The 20,162-nt window shown below is 39.3% G+C and overlaps 1 protein-coding gene across 1 annotated transcript in view; it reads right to left on the reverse strand.

Moving 5' to 3' along the window:
* The window catches only part of C2H11orf58 (chromosome 2 C11orf58 homolog), a 39,007-nt gene that overhangs the window by 1,788 nt on the left and 17,057 nt on the right, over positions 1-20,162 (reverse strand). The window contains exon 3 of the mRNA NM_001244873.1: positions 1,264-1,324. Within this exon, the coding sequence (NP_001231802.1) occupies positions 1,264-1,324 (61 nt within the window). The remainder of the gene's footprint in view (positions 1-1,263; positions 1,325-20,162) is intronic.

The raw sequence follows: 20,162 nt of genomic DNA on the forward strand, positions 1-20,162 counted from the left end.
CTTTGAACAGAAATAATGAAAAGGCATTGCAATTCTGTTCAGAGAATGGCTAAATAAAATGACCTTGTAATGACTCTTCTTCATGCCTTTCTCTGCATCATCAGTTTACTGAACCAACATAAACTTATCTGTTATTTGATCAAGCAACACTCGATATCTTCACATATTTTTAACACATATTAAGTCACAAAGCAGAATACTAAACAACCATCTATAAACTTACCACCCAAGAACTAGAACTTTATCGATACCACTGAAGCTTTCTGTACATGACATTTTCACTTGTAGATACAAGAAGAATTTCATATTTTAAAAGGATAAATGCAGCAGTTAAACATATTTCCATTCTGCTAAAGCTCAGGGACTCTTGTCTTTTGTAGCAATGTAAACCAATTTGAAATAATGTTCAACACCAGAAAAATAAGACCCATTGATTTCTACAATGTGCTACATATTCTAGGTGAATATAAGTTATGACCGGTTATTAATATCCAAGATTAAGGTCAATTTTACATAAGAGAAAACTGTACTTTTCAGCAGACAATTCAAATCCAAATTCTAATTCACTTCCAGTTTTTAAGTTTTTCCCCGAAAATTAAAAGAAAAATTAAGCTTTGCAATGAGTTTACACTCTTCAAAGATTTCAGAGCAAAACTTAGTGAACAAACTAAAAACCAATATAATATGCCAACTATAACACTGCATATTAAATAACTTCTAAAATACATACAAATACTCTCTGGTTATTACAGTTGGAACAATGAGGCATAAAACCTCACAATTAAAATACTAAATGTTGTGAACCAGTAAAAATGAAGACAGAAATAGGTCAGTTTCTTGGTTAGAGTATCATGTTGATGTATATACCTTCAAATATCTTATGAATGTATACACCACATGTTACATGACACATGTTAACATGTTTACATATGCTATGTATCTAATATTTCAATCATTGGAATTAATCAACAAGTATACAGAGAAGTTAGAATATCCCAAAAACATGTGCAAATAGTTCTTTTTTTTCTTTTTTGGCTACCCCTCAGCATATGGAGTTCTCGGGCCAGGGATCAGATCTGAGCCACAGTCTCGATCTATGCTGCAGCTGCAGCAAGGCCAGATCTTTTAGCTCATTGTGTCAGGCTGGGATCAAACCTGTGTCTTAGCACCACAGATCCTGCTGTGACACAGCAGGAACTCCTATACAAATATTTCATATTCCAAATAAACACTCCCAAATTTGATTATATTTTACTTTCTTACCTGTTCGGAAGTGAGATGTTGATTTGTGATCTCCTATGACAAGACGACCAGTATGTTCTTTCTATAAGAAGGCAGAAAATGTATTGGAATTTGATATCACTAATTAAATATAATTATTAATAGGCAATTACACTATGTGCCCAACAACATTCCAGGCTTTTGGGACAGAGTGAAGAAAAAGAACCAAGAGAGTTCCTGCTGTGGCACAGCGGAAACAAATCCGACTGGGAACCATGAAGTTGCAGGTTCAATCCCTGCCCTCGCTCAGTGGGTTAAGAATCCGGCGTTGTCATGAGCTGTGGTGTAAGTCGCAGGTGTGGCTCGGATCTGGCATTGTTGTGACTCTGGCATAGGTTGGCAGCTGTAGCTCCGATCTGACCCTTAGCCTGGAAACCTCCATGTGCCGCAGGAGTGGCCCCCCCAAAAAAAAAGAAAAAAAGGAAAAGAACCCAATTAAGATCCCTATCTTTTTTTTTTCTTTCCAGCCACACCCACGGCATGCAGAGGTTCCCAGACCAGGGATCAAACCTGAGCCACAGCAGTGACAACACCAAATCCTTAACCACTAGGCCACCAGGGAACTCTCCACATTCTCTTTCTGATGCCTCGGCATATATCATGGAGAGAAGAAAGCAAATGAAATTATTTAGCTGTATAAGAATGAAATAATCAACTTAAAATGAAAAAATTGACAAATTTAAAATATAAAAATGAAGATAATACTATTTAACATATCACAATCAAATAGGTCATTACTTTTTGACTACAACAAGCACCCACATTCAAACAACTGAAAAGCACAGAACTTAAAATATAGGTTTATAAAACAAAAATAAATCTGATTCAAAGTTATCAACCAATCAAGTTACATAATTCCTTTAAATTTATCAGTTTCAATACAGTCTTTGTGATTCATATTTAGTTTCATAAGGTAAAAAAATAAATAGTTTGAAGAGAATGGTCAATATGGCAGAAACACCCTAAACTTACCTCCTCTTCACAGGCAAACCAAAATCACAACTACGGATGAAAAAGACTGGAACCTACCAGAAAAGGCCTTCTATAACTAAAGGCTAAGAGGAATCACGATTCAAATATAATAATCAAATCCCACACTCCCAGGAGCAAGACTCCTGAGCCCTATGTCAGGCTCCCCAGCCTGGGGGTCCAGCACCAGGAAGATGAACTCCCAGGGCACTTGACTTTGAAGGCCAGTGTGGTTAAATGCAGGAGCCCAACAGGACTAGGGAGAGAGAGACTACACAAAATCTCACATGCACCAGGACCCAGAGCAAAAGCAATAATTTGATAGGCGCCTGAGTTGGACCTATTTATTGCCTCCTGGAGAGGTGGTGTTGGGGGTATGGAGGCACTGGGGACAAAGATACTGGTGGCAAGAGGTATTGCAACATTCAGCTGAGTGAACCCTGTTGCTGCTGGTATCTGACATCTTGGCTCATTAGTGCCCAAACCTGTCCCACCCAACAGGCTGTAGGCCAAACAACTAACTGGGTGTGCATACAGCCCCATGCACCAGCAGAGAGGCTGCCTAAAGACTTTCTAAGTAAACAGCCACCTCTAGACATGGCCTTGCCTACCAGAGGGTAGGACCCAGCTCCACCCACTAGTGAGCAGGTACTGCCCCCTGCCACCAGGAACACTGCACCAAGTCTCTAGACCAGCCTCACCCACCAAGGGGCAGACACCTGATGCAAGAAGACTACGATATGTTGACCATAGACTCCACCCTGGGACCAGCTGGGCCCTGCTCCTTCCTTGGACAGGCCAATACAATCTTTGGGACACCATAGATCCCATACCCAACTGTGTCAATAAGTGCCCTGCCTCCACCTCTAAACAATCTTATAAGAGCACTGAGATCCCAGGGCCCTGCAGCCACATTCCAGAATCGGGTCTGCCTGCCAAAACTCTGGCATTAACCACAGATGGCTTCATCTGCCAGGGGGTAGGCAACAGCACAAGTTGTCTCTGGGACCCTGACTCTGCCCACCATGGCACTAGCCCCATGGCCCACTAGGGCACTGTAAATAGCCACCTTATTGGACCAGGCCCTGCTAAACAGCAGCATCTGTGTAAAGCAGGCCCTGGCAACCAACCAGACTAAGGGCCAACCAAGCCTACTACACCACCCATGCAGTCAACGTGCCATAACAGAAGGACCCACACAGACCTCTTAGAGGGAAATCCTAGAGCATATAGCTTGGGTGGCAAGAAGGAAGTGCATTGCTGGGATGCACTGAACGACTCCTAAAGAGGGCCGCTTCTCCAAGGTTGAGAAATAATACTAAACTACCACACACACAAAAATACAAAGTTGGGAGCAGAGGAATATGCTCCAAACGAAGGAACAAGATAAAAGCCCCAGAAGAAGGACTAACTTAAGTGGGGATAGGCAATCTACCTGAGAAAGAGTACAGGGTAATGACTGTAATGATGATCAAAGTACTTGAGAAGTATGGATGCACAGGGCGAGAAGTTAGTTTTCAACAAAGAGTCAGAAAATATAAAGAACACTCAGAGATCAAGAATACAATAACTGAAAAGAAAAATACATTGGTGGGAATCAAGAGTAGACTAAATGATTCAGAAGACTGGACCAGTGTAATGGAAACCACCAATACTGAACAGAAAAAAAAAAAAAAAAAAAAAAAAAGAAAAGAAATGAGGACAGTTTAAGAAATCTCTAGGAAACATCAACCACCACACTAATATTTGCGTTAGAAAAAGGAGAGAAAGGGCCTGAGAAAATATTTGAAGAGATATAGCTAAAGACTTCCCTAACCTAGAAAAGGAAACAGTCACCCAAGTCCACAAAGTGAAGAGAGTCTCATAAAGGATTAAACCTAAGAGAAACACACGGTAACTAAAATGACAAAAATTAAAAGAAGCAATGTAAGAGCAATAAATAACACACAAGGGGACCCTCATAAGGCTATCACCCGATTATCCAGCAAAAAACTTGCAAGCCAGAAGGGAGTGGCATGATATACTTAAAGTCAGGGGAAGGAAAAATCCATACCCAAAAATATTCTACTCACAGCAAGACTCCCGTTCAGATTTGATAGAGAAATCAAAAGCCTTACAGACAAGCAAAAGCTAAAAGAATTCACCACCACCAAACTAGATTTACAACAAATGCTAACGAAACTTCTTTATGTGTAAAAGAAAAGGCCATAACTAGAAACAAGAAAGTCATGAAATGATACAGCTTACTGGTAAACAAACAGTAATGGTAGTAATTCACTCACGCACAAAGCTAGTAAGGAGGTTAAAAGACTAAAATCATCTCTATCCACCTTAAGCAGTTAAGGGATATGCAAAAAAATTAGATGTAAAATATGGTATCACAATAGTTGTGAGGAAAGAAGAGTACAAATGCAGGATTTTAAAAATGCATTTGAAATTAAGAAATTAGCAACCTAAAAACAATCACATATATATAGAGACTGCTATACAAAAGCTTCATAATAACCATTAGCCAAAAAATCTATGATAGATATACAATTAAGAAAAAGGAATCCAAATACAACACTAAAAATATTTGTCAAATCACAGAAGAAGGAAACAAAGGAAAAAAAGACAAAAACAAATCCAAAACAACAAAATGGCAATAAGAATATACAAATAAAAAAGAGGGATTAAGACAGCAGAGTAGTAAGACGTGCTGCTCACCTTCTTCCACAAACACATCAAAAAGCCCCATCAACATGCAGAACGATTCACACAGAACATCCACTTATTGCTGACAGAAGACCTGTGACAGAAGCCCCACTGTCAAAGTACACACAAAAGTAGGGGCACAGCTCTGCCTCTATGAGCTCTGGGAGCAAGCAAGCCCTGGTGGCTGCCAACATAGAGGTGGGCCTAAAATCTGACCAGTGTTTAGTTAGAAGCCTTGTGATTTTGGCACTTGTGTAAGCTCAGTACCTGTGGGACAGCTGAGCCAGATCACTGGTGCTTTCATAGCTGGGAAATGGGTCCAGAGTTAGCAGCTGTGGGCTTTGCAGAGGAAGAACCAGTGTTTGCAATGATTCCATAGCTAGCAGTAGGTCCAGGTGCCTGACTTTGGCAGATCTGCACTCACTGCTTTGTGAACACAGTGCCTGAGGGACATCTAAGGCTGACTGCCTGGATTCCCATGGCTGCGTGGGGGTGTGGAGCTAGTATGCCAACAACAGAATACTTTGTGAACACTCACAACAGGTGACAGCTGATACCAGAGTGTACTTCCCAGTGGAGCTCAATGGCTCCTCTTCTAGCAGAAGCAGTCCAGTCCTATCTCACACTGCAGCTCGGAAATGGATCTGCGGGCTTCTACTCAACAATTACGGAGGAAACCCTGCCCCTGATAGGAATGTGATAGCCACAGGGCAAAGAGGCGGCCTGTTCAACATCTTGGGCAGGCTAAGGTCACCACAATGCCAATCACACCCCCTATCAAGGGGCTAAGCAGCCAGCACACACTGAGGAAAGACATGGTAGGCATCCGTACTAAAAACAACCACTGCACAAAAAAATATCAGACTCATGCAGATTACACGGGACACTTTCACATAAAAACGGTTCTTCAAGACCACTGTAAATAACTGTTTCTCCTAAATTCATGCTATCAGAGAGATATACGTAAAATGATATACCACTCACGAACAAAACAAGAGAAATTTCCCTAAAAGAACCAACAATGAAGCAGAGATCCCAAGTTCAAGAAGGAGGTAATAAGAATACTGAAGGAATTAACAAAATTATCAATGGAAATGCAGATCACTGTAACAAAACACTAAAAACTATGAAGAACCAATTAAATTAGAAAACTCATTTGCCACAATAAAGGCCAGGGTAAAGGCAATAAATATGAAACTAAATAATGCAGAAGAACAAATAAGTGATATGGAAGACAGAATAATGGAAATCACCCAATCAGAACAGCAGACAGAAAAATGAATGAAAGCAATAAATAAGACCTATGGGATAACATTAAAACAAATCAATCTACATATAATAGGGATCACAGAACAAGAAGAAAGCAAAAAGGGGATTGAAAAAGTATTTGAAGAAAATATGGCTGAAAATTTCCCAAACTACAAGAACAGATAATCCAAGTAGAAGCACAGGGAGTCCTAAACAACATGAACCCAAACAGACTTATATTGTGACATGTTATAATTAAAATGGCAAAAGTTAAAGATTAAGAAAGGGTTCTAAAGGCAATAAGAGAAAAAAAAGAGTTACTTAGAAGGGACTATCAGATGGGCTGATAAGGCTATCAGATGATTTATCTACAGAAATATTGCAGGCCAGAGGGAGTGGCAAGATATTCAAAGTCCTGAAAGGAAAAAACTTGCAATCTAGGATACTCTACTTGGCAAGATTGTCATTTATACTAGAAGAGAGAAAAAATTTCTCAGACAAGGAAAAACTAGTGGAATCCAGCAATACTATACCTATCTTAGAAGAAATATTGAAAGGCTTTCTCTAAATAGAAAAGCAACAAGCATCTACAGGAAAAGAGAAAATCAAAAATGGAAAATAAACCACTTATATAAAATCAACTGGAAACAAGGTTTAAAATGCCACTACATACTTATCTACCAACAATCACCTCAAATGTCAGTGGAAATAAATACTCCAGTCAAAAGAAATGCAAAAGTGGCAGACTGGAAAAAAGACAAGAGACTGAGTTCCCACTGTGGCTCAGTGGTTAATGAATCTGACTAGTATCCCTGAGGACATGGGTTTGATCCCTGGCCTTGCTCAGTGGGTTGAGGATCCGATGTTGCCGTGAGCTGTGGTGTAAGTCACAGACACAGCTCGGATCTGGTGTTGCAGTGGCTGTGGTGTAGGCCAGTAGCTACAGCTCCTATTTGACCCCTAGCCTGGGAACTTACATATGCTGTGGGTGCGGCCCTAAAAAGAGAAAAAGGGGGAAAAAAAAGGACAAAAAAGATAAGAGACTACAATATGATGCCTACAATAGACCAACTTTAGAATAAAGGACACGTACATTGAAAGTGAGGGGATAGAAAGAGATTATTTCATGCAAACAGAAATGATAAGAAAGCAGGGGTAGCAATACTCATATTGGACAAAATAAGCTTTAAGACAAAGGCTATAAAGGGAGATGGAATTAAGATGGCAGAATAGAAGGACTGGAGCTCACTTTCTCTCATAAAAACAACATAATTACAACCAGATGCTAAACAACCTTCAACCAAATGGACATGAAACTATTCCAGAAGACAAAGAGGAGGCCACATTAAGAATGTAGGAGGGGAAATTATGTGATATAAGCAACCCCATAGCCACCAGGTAAGCAGCCCGCAGACTGGAAGGTAACTGATCACAGAGACTCACCTACAGCAATGAGAGTTCTGAGCCCTACTTCAGGTCCCCATGCCTAGGGATCTGGCATTGGAAGAAAGAGCCCCTGAAACATCTGGCATCGAAGGCCAGTAGGGCTTGTGCACAGGCGCTCCATGGGAATGGAAGAAACAGAGACTCCATTCTTGAAAGGTGCACACAGGCTTTCATGTGCACTGGGTCCCAGGGCAAAGTAAAGATTCCATAGGAATCTGGGTTGGACCTGCCTCCAGTTCTTGGAGGATCTCCTAGGAAAACAGGTTGACTGTGGCTCGTTGTGGGGGAAGGACACTGGAGGAAAAGGTCTTGGGAATATTCATCAGCGTGTATTCCACTAGATGTGGTCTTTTTGGGAAAATATGGCCCTACCCACCAGCACTGAGAAGCCACAGGCCAAACAATAATCCAGGTGGGATCACAGCCCCACCCATCAGTAAAGAGGCTGCCTAAAGACTTCCCAGGCACACAGTTGCCTCCAATCTCACCCAGAGACAAAGCCCCACCCAACAGAGGGCAGGCACCAGTACCTCCTCCATCAGGAAGCCTACAGCAAGCCCCGGTACCAACTTCACCCATGAGTAAGAGTGGCTACAACTCTATTGTCTGCAAAAGGACACCACATCAAAAACCTATAAAAATGATAAAGGAGCAAGAAAATCCCCCAGAAAAACAGCCAAGTGATCTGGAGATTATCAGCCTCTAGGAAAAAGACTATAGACTGATGATATGAAGATGATGCAAGACACTGGAAATAAACTAGAGGCAAAGACTGATAATTTACAGCAAACATTGAGAAAATAAACACAAAACTTAAGCAAGCAGAGATGCAAAATACAATAACTGAAATAAAAAATTCATTAGAAGCAACCAACAGCAGAATACAGGAGGCAAAAGAATGAATAAGCGAGGTGGAGGGCAGACTAGTGGCCATCACTAACGCAGAAGAGAAAAGAGAAAAAAAACTGAAGAGAAACGAAGACAGTCTAAGACAACTCTGGGACAATGTTAAACACACCAACATCCATATTACAGTGGTGCCAGAAGAAGAGAGACAGAAAGGCACAGAAAAAATATTCAAAGAGATAATACCCAAAAAATTTCCTAACATGGTAAAGGAATCACTCACTCAAATCCAGGAAGCACAACGAGTACCATATAAAATAAACCCTAGGGAGGAATATGAGACACATGTTAATCAAACTGAAGAAAAGTAAAGACAAAGAGAAAATACTGAAAGCAGCTAGGGAAAAGAAACAAATAATATACAAGGGAACCCCAATAAGGTTATTGGCAGATTTTTCAGCAGAAATTCTGCAGGCCAGAAGGGAGTGGCACAATACACTTAAAGTGATGAAAGGAAAAAAACCCCAACCAAGATTACTTTATCCAATGAGGTTGTCATTCAGATTTGAAGGAGAAATCAAAAGCTTTACAGATAGGCAAAAGCTAAGAGAATTCAGCAACACTAAACCAGCTTTACAACAAATAATAAAAGCACTTCTCTAGGTTGGAAAGGAAAAGGTGCAACTAGAAACAAAAGTACTACAAATGACAAGGATCACCAGTAAAGGTATACATATAGTAAAGATAGGAAATCATCCATGTACAAATATGCTACCAAAATCAGAAATTGTGAGAAGAGAAGGGCACAGATGTAGGACACTGAAAATGCATTTGAAATTAAGAGACCAACAACTTATAACAATCTTGTGTGTGCATGTATACACACATACACTCTATAAAAAAAACTTCAGGGAAACTGCGAGTTAAAAATCTACAATAGATTCACACACGAAAAAGAAAAATCAACTTAAATATAACAATAACCATCAAACCCCAAGAAGAGAGAAAAAGGGAAGAAAAAAAGAGCAACAAAACCCAATCTAAAAGTGAATAAAATGGCAGTAAGAACATACATACCCATAATTACCTTAAATGTAAATGGACTAAATGTTCCAATCAAAAGACAAAGATTTGCTGAATGGATACAAAAACAAGACCCATATATAATGCTGTCTTCAAGAGACCCACTTCAACTTCTAGGGACACACAAACTGAAAGTAAGTGGATGGACGAAAATATTCCATGCAAAAGGGAATCAAAAGAAAGCTGGAGTTGTAATACTCATAACAGACAAAACAGACCCTAAAATAAATAATATTATGTGAGAGACAAAGATGGACATTACATAATGATCAAAGGATCAATCCAAGAAGAGGATATAACAATTGTAAATATATATGCACCCAACATAGGATCACCTTAATATATAACGCAGCTGCTAATGACCTTAAAAGGAGAAATTAGCAATAACACAATAGCAGGGGACCTTAACACCCCACCTATAGCAATGGATGGATCATCCAAACAAAAATCAACAAGGAAACACAGGCCCTAAGTGAAGCATTAGACCAGATGGACTTGATATTTATAAGACATTCCGTCCAAAAGCAGCAGAATACACATTCTTCTCAAGTGCACATGGAACATTCTCTAAGACCGATCACATCCTGGGCGACAAATCCAACCTTGTTAACTTTAAGAAAATTGAAATCACACCAAGCATCTTTTCTGACCACAATGTTATACGACTGGAAATCAACAAGAAAAAAAATGCACAAAACACGAACACATGGAGACTAAAGAACATGCTACTAAACAACCAATGGATCACTGAAGAAATCAAAGAGGAAATTTAAAAATACCTAGAAGCAAATGACAACAAACATACAACATTCCAAAACCTATGGGATACAGCAAAAGTAGCTCCAAGAGGGAAGATTACAGCAATATATGCCTACCTCAGGAAACAAGAAAAAGCTCAAATAAACAATCTAACTTTACATCTAAAACAGCTTGAGAGAAAAGAACAGTCAAGACCTAGAGTTAGCAGAAGGAAAGAAACCATAAAGATCGGAGCAGAAATCAATGAAATAGAAACAAAGAAAAGCATAGAAAAGATCTATGAAACTAAAGGCCTGTTCTTTGAAAAGATCGACAAAATTGATAAACCCTTAGACAGACTTAGCAAGAAAAAAAAAGAGAGGACTCAATAATATTAGAAATGAAAAGGAAGTTATAACGGACATCACAGAAATACAAAGGATCATTAGGGACTACTACATGCAACCTTATGCCAATAAAACAGAAAACCTAGAAGAAATGGACAAATTCTTAGAAAAGTACAATCTTCCAAGACTAAATCAAGATGAAATAGAAAAGATGAATGGACCAATCACAAGCACTGAAATTGAAACTGGGATTAAAAACGTCCAACAAACAAAAGAACAGGACCAGATGGCTTCACAGGTGAATTCTATCAAACATTTAGAGATGAGCTAACACCTCTCCTTCCTATCCTTGTGAAACTATTCCAAAAAAAAAAAAAAAAAAAAAAAAAAAAAAAAATCACAGAGAAAGGGATACTCCCAAACTCATTCTATGAGGCCACCATCACCCTGATACCAAAACCAGACAAAGATACCACAAAAAAAGAAAACTACAGGCCAATTTCACTGATGAACATCGATGCAAAAATCCTCAACAAAATACTAGTAAACTGCATCCAACAATACATTAAAAGGATTGTACATCATGGTCTAGTGGGATTTATCCCAGGGATGCAAGGATTCTTCAATATCTGCAAATCAATCAGTGTGATACACCACATTAACAAACTGAAGAATAGAAACCATATGATCCTCTCAATAGATGTGGAAAAAGCCTTTGACAAAATCCAACACCCATTTCTGATAAAAACCCTTCAGAAAGTGGGCATAGCGGGAACCTACCTCAACATAATAAAGGCCATATATGACAAACCCACAGCGAACATCATTCTCAATGGTGAAAAGCTGAAAGAATTCCCGCTGAGATCAGGAACAAGACAAGGATGTCTGTCTTGTCACTACTATTCAACATAGTTTTGGAAGTCCTAGCCATGGCAATCAGAGAAGAAAATGAAATAAAAGGGATCAAAATTGGAAAGGAAGAAGTAAAACTATCACTATTTGTAGATGACATGATATGATACCTAGAAAATCCTAAAGACTCTACCAGAAAACTGTTAGAGCTCATCAATGAATTTGGCAAAGTCGCAGGATACAAAATTAACACAAAGAAATCAACAGCATTTCTATACACTAACAATGAAAGACCAGAAAGAGAAATTAGAGAAGCAATCCCGTTTACCATCACATCTAAAAGAATCAAATACCTAGGAGTAAACCTACCTAAAGAGACAAAAGACCTGTACTCTGAACACTATAAGATGCTGATGAAAGAAATCAAAGATGACACAACGAGATGGAAAAACATACCATGCTCGTGGATTGGAAGAATCAATATTATCAAAATGACTGTACTACCTAAGGCAATACACAGATTCAATGAAATCCCTATCAAATTGCCGAGGACGTTTCCCACAGAACTTAAATGAAATATGTAGGGTTTGTTTGGAAGCACAAAAGACCCAGAAGAGCCAAAGACATCCTGAAAAAGAAAAATGGAGTTGGAGGAATCAGGCTCCTGGACTTCAGACTATACTACAAAGCAACAATCATCAAAACCATATGGTACTGGCACAAAGACAGAAACACAGATCAGTGGGAAAGGACAGAAAGCCCAGAATTAAACCCACACACCTACTACCAACTAATCTATGACAAGCGAGGCAAGAATATACAATGGAGAGATGACAGCTTGTTCAGTAAGTGGTGCTGGGAAAACTGGACAGCCACATGGAAAATAATGAAATTAGAACACCCCCTAACACCATACACAAAAATAAACTCAAAATGGATTAAAGACCTAGATATAAGACCAGACTCTATAAAACTCTTAGAGGAAAACAAAGACCAAACACTGACATAAACAACAGCAACATCTTCTCAGATCCACCTTAGAGTATTGACAGTAAAAACAAAAATAAACAATGGGACTTAGTCAAACTTAAAAGTTTCTGCACAGCAAAGGAAACCCTAAACAAAACGAAAAGACAACCCACAGAATGGGAGAAAATCTTTGCAAATGAATCAACTGACGAGGGATTAATCTCCAAAATTTATAAACACCTTCTGCAGCTCCATACCAAAAAAACAAACAACCCCATCAAAAAATGGGCAGAAGATCTAAACAGACAGTTCTCCAAAGACGACATACAGATGGCCAAAAAAAACACATGAAAAGATGTTCAACATCACTGACTACCAGAGAAATTCAAATCAAAACCACTATGAGGTACCACCTTATACCAGCCAGAATGGCCATCATCAAAAAGTCTACAAACAGTAAGTGCTCGAGAGGGTGTGGAGAAAAAGGAACCCTATGACACTGTTGGTGGGACTGTAAACTGGTGCAACACTCTGGAAAACATTATGGAGATTCCTCAGAAAACTAAAAACAGAACTACCATTTGATCCAGCAATCCCACTCCTGGGCATCTATCCAGAGAAAACCATGACTTGCAAAGACACATGTATTCCAATGTTCATTGCAGCACTATTTTCAATAGCCAAGACATGGAAACAACCTAAATGTCCATCGACTGAGGAGTGGATCAAGAAGAGGTAGTACATATACACAATGGAGTATTACTCAGCCATTAAATGGAATGAAATACCGGCATTTTTAGCAACATGGATGGACCTAGAAATTATCATGCTAAGTGAAGTCAGCCATACAATGAGACACCAACATCAAATGCTTTCACTGACATGTGGAATCTGAAAAAAGGACAGACTGGGAATTTCCGTCGTGGCTTGGTGGTTAACGAATCCAGCTAGGAACAATGAAGTTGTGGGTTTGATCCCTGGCCTTAGTGGGTTAAGAATCCGGTGGTGCCGTGAGCTGTGGTGTAGGTTGCAGATGCGGCTCGGATCCCATGTTGCTGTGGCTCTGGCATAGGCTGGCGGCTACAGCTTCAATTCGATCCCTAGCCTGGGAACCTCCATATGCCACAGGAGCGGCCCAAGAAATGGCAAAAAAAAAAAAAAAAAAAAAAAAAAAGTACAAACTGTACTTCTTTACAGAATAAATGCTGACTCACAGACATTGAAAAACTTATGGTCTCCAGAGGAGACCGTTTGTGGGGTGGGGGGATGTGCTTGGGTTGTGGGATGGAAATCCTGTGAATATGGATTGTGATGATCATTATACAACTACAGATGTGATAAATTCATTGAGTAATAAACAACAACAACAACAACAAAAACAGAAGAAAACCCAAAAAACTGAGAACACTCTCAAAGTCATTCTATGAAGCCACTATTATTCTAATACCAACGCCAAAGACATTAATGAAAATGAAAATTACATGCCAATATCTTTGCTGACTACAGATGCAAAAATCTTCAAATAAAAAAATACTAGCAAACTTAGTACAAAAACATTAAAAAAAATACATCATTATCAAGTTGGATTCATCCCCAAGGTCACAAAGATAGTTTAATATATGCATATCAATCAATGTAATACACTATATCAAGAAAAGGCAAAAACCACATGGTCTTCTCAACATATGCAGAAAAAGCATCTGATAAAATTTAACACCTATTCATGATTAAAACTCTTATCACGGTACAGAGGAAACATATCTCAACATAATGGAATGGAAGATGTAAATTGTCATTGTAAGCAGATGACTTGATATATAACAGAAAACCCTAAATAATCCACACGGCTACTCCCTAATTACTCCAACTGATAAATGAATTCAGCAAGGTAGTAGGATACAAGATTAACATAGAGAAACTTTTTGTTTGATTTTTGGGGCCACACCTGCAGCATATATGAAAGTTTCCAGGCTACGGGTCAAATTGGAGCTGCAGCTGCCAACCTACACTATAGCCACAAAAACGCTGGATCCAAGCCATGTCTGCGACCTACATCACAGCTCAGGGTAACATGGGATGCCCAACCCACTGAGTGAGGCCCAGGATTGAACTTATGTCCTCATAGATACCAGTCAGGTTTGTTACTTCTGAGCCAGGACAGGAACTCAATATACAGAAGTTAGTTGCATTTCTAACAATGAAATATCATAAAGAGAAAGTTAAAAAAAAGCAATCAATTTATCTAAAGTTCAAATCAAAAAAATTAAACACTTAGAAATAAACCTGGAGTTCCCGTCGTGGCGCAGTGGTTAACGAATCCGACTAGGAACCATGAGGTCGCGGGTTCGGTCCCTGCCCTTGCTCAGTGGGTTAACGATCCGGCGTTGCCGTGAGCTGTGGTGTAGGTCGCAGACTCGGCTCGGATCCCGCGTTGCTGTGGCTCTGGCGTAGGCCGGTGGCTACAGCTCCGATTCAACCCCTAGCCTGGGAACCTCCATATGCTGCGGGAGCGGCCCAAGAGACAGCAACAACAACAAAAGACAAAAGACAAAAGACAAAAAAAAAAAAAAAAAAAAAAAAAAGAAATAAACCTGACAATGGAGGTGAAATACTCATATGCTACGAACTATTAAACACTAATAAAGGGGACTGAAGATGATTTAAAAGAAATGGAATGATAGCCTATGCTCTTGGATTGGAAGAATTATAGTATAAAAACGACATTACCCAAAGCAACCTACAGATTTAATGTGCTCCCCTATCAAATTGCGACATTTTCCACAAAACTAAAACAAATAATCCTAAAATTTATAGGGAACCATAAAAGACACAAAATTGCCAAAGTGATCCTGAAGAAAATGAACAAAGCTGGAGGCATAACCCTCCTAGATTTCAGACAATATTACAAAGCTACAGTAATAAAAATACAATGGTACTAGCATAAAAACAGAAATATGGCAAAATGGAACTCAATAGAGAGGCCAGAAATAAATTTATACACCTCAGTAAATTAATCTTCAATAAAGGAGGCGAGAACTTAACAATGAAGAAAAGACAGTCCCTTCAGCATGCTGTGCTAAGATGGCCAGCTCTATGTAAATCAATGAAGCTGGAACACTCCCTCACACCATACACAGAAATAAATTCAAAATGGCTCAAAGGGAGTTCCTGTTGTGGTGCAGTGGAAATGAATCTAGCTAGTATCTATGAGGATGTGGGTTCGACCCCTGGCCTTGCTCTGTTGCCATGAGCTATGGTGTAGGCCAGCAGCTACAGCTCTGATTGGACTCCTAGCCTTGGAAACCTTCATATGCCGTGGGTGTGGTCCTAGAAAGACAAAAAAAAAAAAAAAAAAAAAGGCAAACAACCCAATTGAATAATGGGCAGAAGACCTCCAAAGACATTTCTCCAAAGACATATAAACGGCCAACAGACAAATGAAAAGATGTGCTGCATTGCTAGTTATTAAAGAAATGCAAAATCAGAAGTATAAAGAGGTATTATCTCACACTGGTCAGAATGGCCATCATCAAAAAGCCTACAGATAATAACTGCTAGAGAGGGTGTGGAGAAAAGAGAACCCTATTTGCACTACTGATGGGAATGTAAATTATTGCAGCAACTATACAGAACAGCATGGAAGTTCCTTAAAAAACAAAAAACTAAAAATTGAGCCACCATATGATCCAGCAATCCCATGCCTGGGCATATATCTGGAGAGAACTCTTAACTTGAAAAGACACATGCACTCCAATATTCACAGCAGCATTACTTACAATAGCCACGACATGGAAGCAACCTAAAAGTCCATGCAGAGATGAATGGATAAAGAAAATGTGGTGTATATATATAAGAGAAGGCTACTCAGCCATAGAAAATAATGAAATAATGTGATTTGCGGCAACATGGATACCTAGAGATTATTCATACTAAGGGAAGCCAGAGAAGATAAATATCATATGATATCACTTATATGAGGAACCTAAAAAAAATGATAAAAATGAATTTATTTACAAAACAGGAATAGATTCATAGACCAAGAAAACATAGGAGCTGGATCAAGATGGTGGAGGACTAAGATGTGGCACTCACCTTCTCCCACAAACAAATCAACAAAAACCATCTACATGTAGAATGATTTTCACAGAACATCTACTGAACGCTGGCAGAAGACCTTAAACCTCCAGAAAGGACTTAAGGCAAGAAACTCTCCCAACAACTGGGTAAAAAAGAAAAAAGAGAAAAGGAATCCACAACTTGGGAAGCCACCTAACTGATGTGGAGATCAGCCAAGACAGAGGGACCTCAAAGGCTTGGAGAAAAGCATAGTGGCTGGACTGAGGAGGGCAAAGCAGAGAGAGCACTGCACAGACCACCAGTACCAACCTCCCAGCATGCCACAGCCTGAGATGCTAGAAAGGGAGCTGGGCACTGAGATTCAGGTACTGGAGGCCAGTTCTGGGGAGAGGACTCGGTTGGCTGTGTGGAGACAGCCTGTGGGGCTACAGAACTGTGAGCCAAGGGCTGGGGAGCAGAGCATCACAGCAAAAGGAATCCGAGAGGAGGTCTGGGCCCACAGGAGAAGCAAGGCACACTTGTTGCGGAGGGCAAGAGGAAGAGGAACAGACCACCATAGGAATATCTTTCTCTGCATACTCATGGACCCTCAGAGGGAGGGGCTGTGGGCAGCTAGGCACCTCTTGTGCAGGCTAAAGGTGGTGGTGCCTCCTGCACAGGTTAAATGATGGGGTGCTTTTACGTAGTCTACAGGTGGCAGGGGCAAAACAGCCAGAGATGGGCATGGTCCACCAACCACTAGGGGTCTATGAACAAGTACCACCTGTGGCCCCAGTCACCCCAGAGACTGAGCACTGAAGAGGGCACTGCAACTGAGCACCAACCCATTGTTGCTCTCACTCCCATGGGAATGCACATGGCCTGCCATTGCCAAATGCTCCAGGCACCTGTTAAACCTGCCTGAGAGCCAATGCCACTTCCCAGGGCCCTGCAACTAGGAGCAGCCTGGGCCACCTTCCTGCAGATCCTTGCCACTGTCAAGGGCCTAGCAACCAGGCACTAGCTACTAGCCCTGCCCAATGCCTCCATCTCTCTGGAAGTATGCACAGCACCCTATCAAGGGTATAACAGCCTGCGCACACCGAGGAAGGAGACAGCAAGCATTTGAACCCTCACACCAGAAATAAATGGTAAGCCTTCACAAAATACCCAGGGCGCTCTTGCATATCAATAGCCCTCCAAGACTATAGTAGTTGGTTACACTAAATTCACAGAATAAGAAAAATATAATCAAGATGAAGACGTTCAGGAACTAGTCCCAGTTAAAAGAAAGAATTCCCCTGAAGGAGCAAGCAATGAGACAGACCTCTGTAGTCTCAGAGACACTGAGTTCAAAGAGGAGAGAGTGAAAACACTGAATTAAGAGCAAATATGAAGGAATTAAGAGCGGATCTGAACCACAATGCAGATTACTTTAGAAAGGAACGAGAAAATACAAAGAGGAGCACAGAAAAATTAGAAAATTCATTTGCAGAGATGCAAGCTGAGTTAAAAGGCACTGAAGAGCAGAATGAATAATGCAGAGGAATGAATTAGTAACTTGGAAGATAGAATAATGGAAATCACCCAATCAGGACAGCAGACAAAAAACCAAATGAAAAATCATGAAAGCAATACAAGAAATCTACAGGATAACATAAAGTCAGCCAATCTACACATAATAGAGTCCAGAAGGAGAAAGAAAAGAAAATGTGATTGAAGATGTATTTGAAGAAATTATGGCTGAAAACTTTCCAAATGTAAATGAAACAGGTATCAAGATACAGGAAGCACTGAGGGCTCCAAACAACTTGAACCTAATCAGGCCCACACTAAGATATATTATAATAAAAATGGCATAAATTAGGGAGGATTCTAAAGGCAGCACAAGGAAAAAAAAAAAAAAAGAGTTAATTATAAGGAGACCACCATAAGGCTACCAAATGATTTCTCTACAGAAACACTACAAGCCAGAGAGAGTGGCAAGATATATTCAAAGTTCTAAAAGGGAAAAATTTTGCAGCCTAGAATACTCTATCCAGCAAGAATATCATTTAAAATAAGAAGGATAAATAAAGAATTTCTCCAAAAAACAAAAACCAAAAGAACACAGTAATACTACACCTAAACACATTCTAAAAGAAATACTGAACTGGCTCCTCTAAATAAAAAAGAAACAAGAAGATGTAGCATGGAGGAAACCAAAACTGGAAAATAATCACTTAAATAAGCCAGTATGCAGATCTAAAAGGGAAAAAACAAAAACAAAAACAAAACCTATTATAAAAGTGACCATAAACACAAACATGAAGATGTTAAAGAAGGCCATCAAAATCATAAAATGTGGGGAAGGAAAGTAAGAAAATCTAAACTCTTTTTTTTTTTTTTTTTTCAAAAGAATGTGTTTGAGCCTATTATTACCATTAGGCTAAAGCAAGCAGATATAGGAAGGGATTAACAGGAGATAACCACAAAGCAAACCCAACAACATATTCACAAAAACTAAAAAGAAGAGAACACAAACATAAAATGAAAGGAAAGCATCCAACCAAAAAAAGAAACAAAGGAGAATCAGAATCAACTGGAAAATAAAGTTTAAAATGGCAATAAACACACATTTATCAATAATTACCTTAAATGTCAGTGGACTGAATGCTTCACGCAAAAGACAGTGGCAGATTGAATAAAAAAGCAACAGCCTACAATATTCTCCCTACAAGAGACTCACCCTTAGGGCAAAGGACACATATAAATTGAGAGTGAGGGGATGGAATAAGGTATTTCATGCGAATGGAAAAGACAGGAAAGCAATATTCATATCAGACAAAATACTTTAAAACAAAGGCCATAAAGAAAAGGCAAAGTAGGACACAATTTAATGATAAAAGGATCAATTCAAGAAGAGGGTTATTATATTCATCAATATATATGACCTTAATATAGAAGCACCCAAATACAACAAATACTAACAGACATAAAAGAAGACACTGATGGGAATACAACAACAGTAGGAGACTTTAAGATCCCACTCACATCAATGGACAGATCCTCTAGACAGAAAATCAGTAAGGTAAAAGAGATCCTAAACAACACAATAGAAAAGTCAGACTTAATTGACATTTTCAAAACATTACATCAAAAAAAATCAGAATACACATTCTTTTCAAGGGTACACGGAACATTCTCAAGGACTGACCACATACTGGGACACAAAACTAACATCAACAAACTTAAAGGTACAGAAATTATTTCAAATTATCTTCTCTGACCACAATGGCATGAAAGTAGAAATCAACCACAGGAAAAGAAATGAGAAAAACCTGACTACATGAAGACTAAACAACATGCTATTAAAAAAACCAATGGATCAATACGGAAATCAAAGGGAAATTAAAAAATACCTCTGATAATGAAAACACAACCATTCAAAATCTATGGGATGCTGCAAAAGCTGTTCTTAGAGGGACAGTCATAGAAATATAGGCCTTCCTCAGGAAAGAAGAAAAATCTCAAATTGACAATTTAAGCCACCACCTAAAAGAATTAGAAAAAGAACAAACAAAACCTAAATTCAGCAAAAGGAAAGAAATCATAAAGATGAGAGAGGAAATCAATAAAATACAGATTCAAAAA

This window comes from Sus scrofa, chromosome 2, assembly GCF_054392235.1.
Source record: "Sus scrofa isolate SSC_HxYL_T2T_F1_AM1 chromosome 2, Sscrofa_HxYL_maternal_Yorkshire_Landrace_v2.0, whole genome shotgun sequence".
NCBI classification, from domain to species: domain Eukaryota; kingdom Metazoa; phylum Chordata; class Mammalia; order Artiodactyla; family Suidae; genus Sus; species Sus scrofa.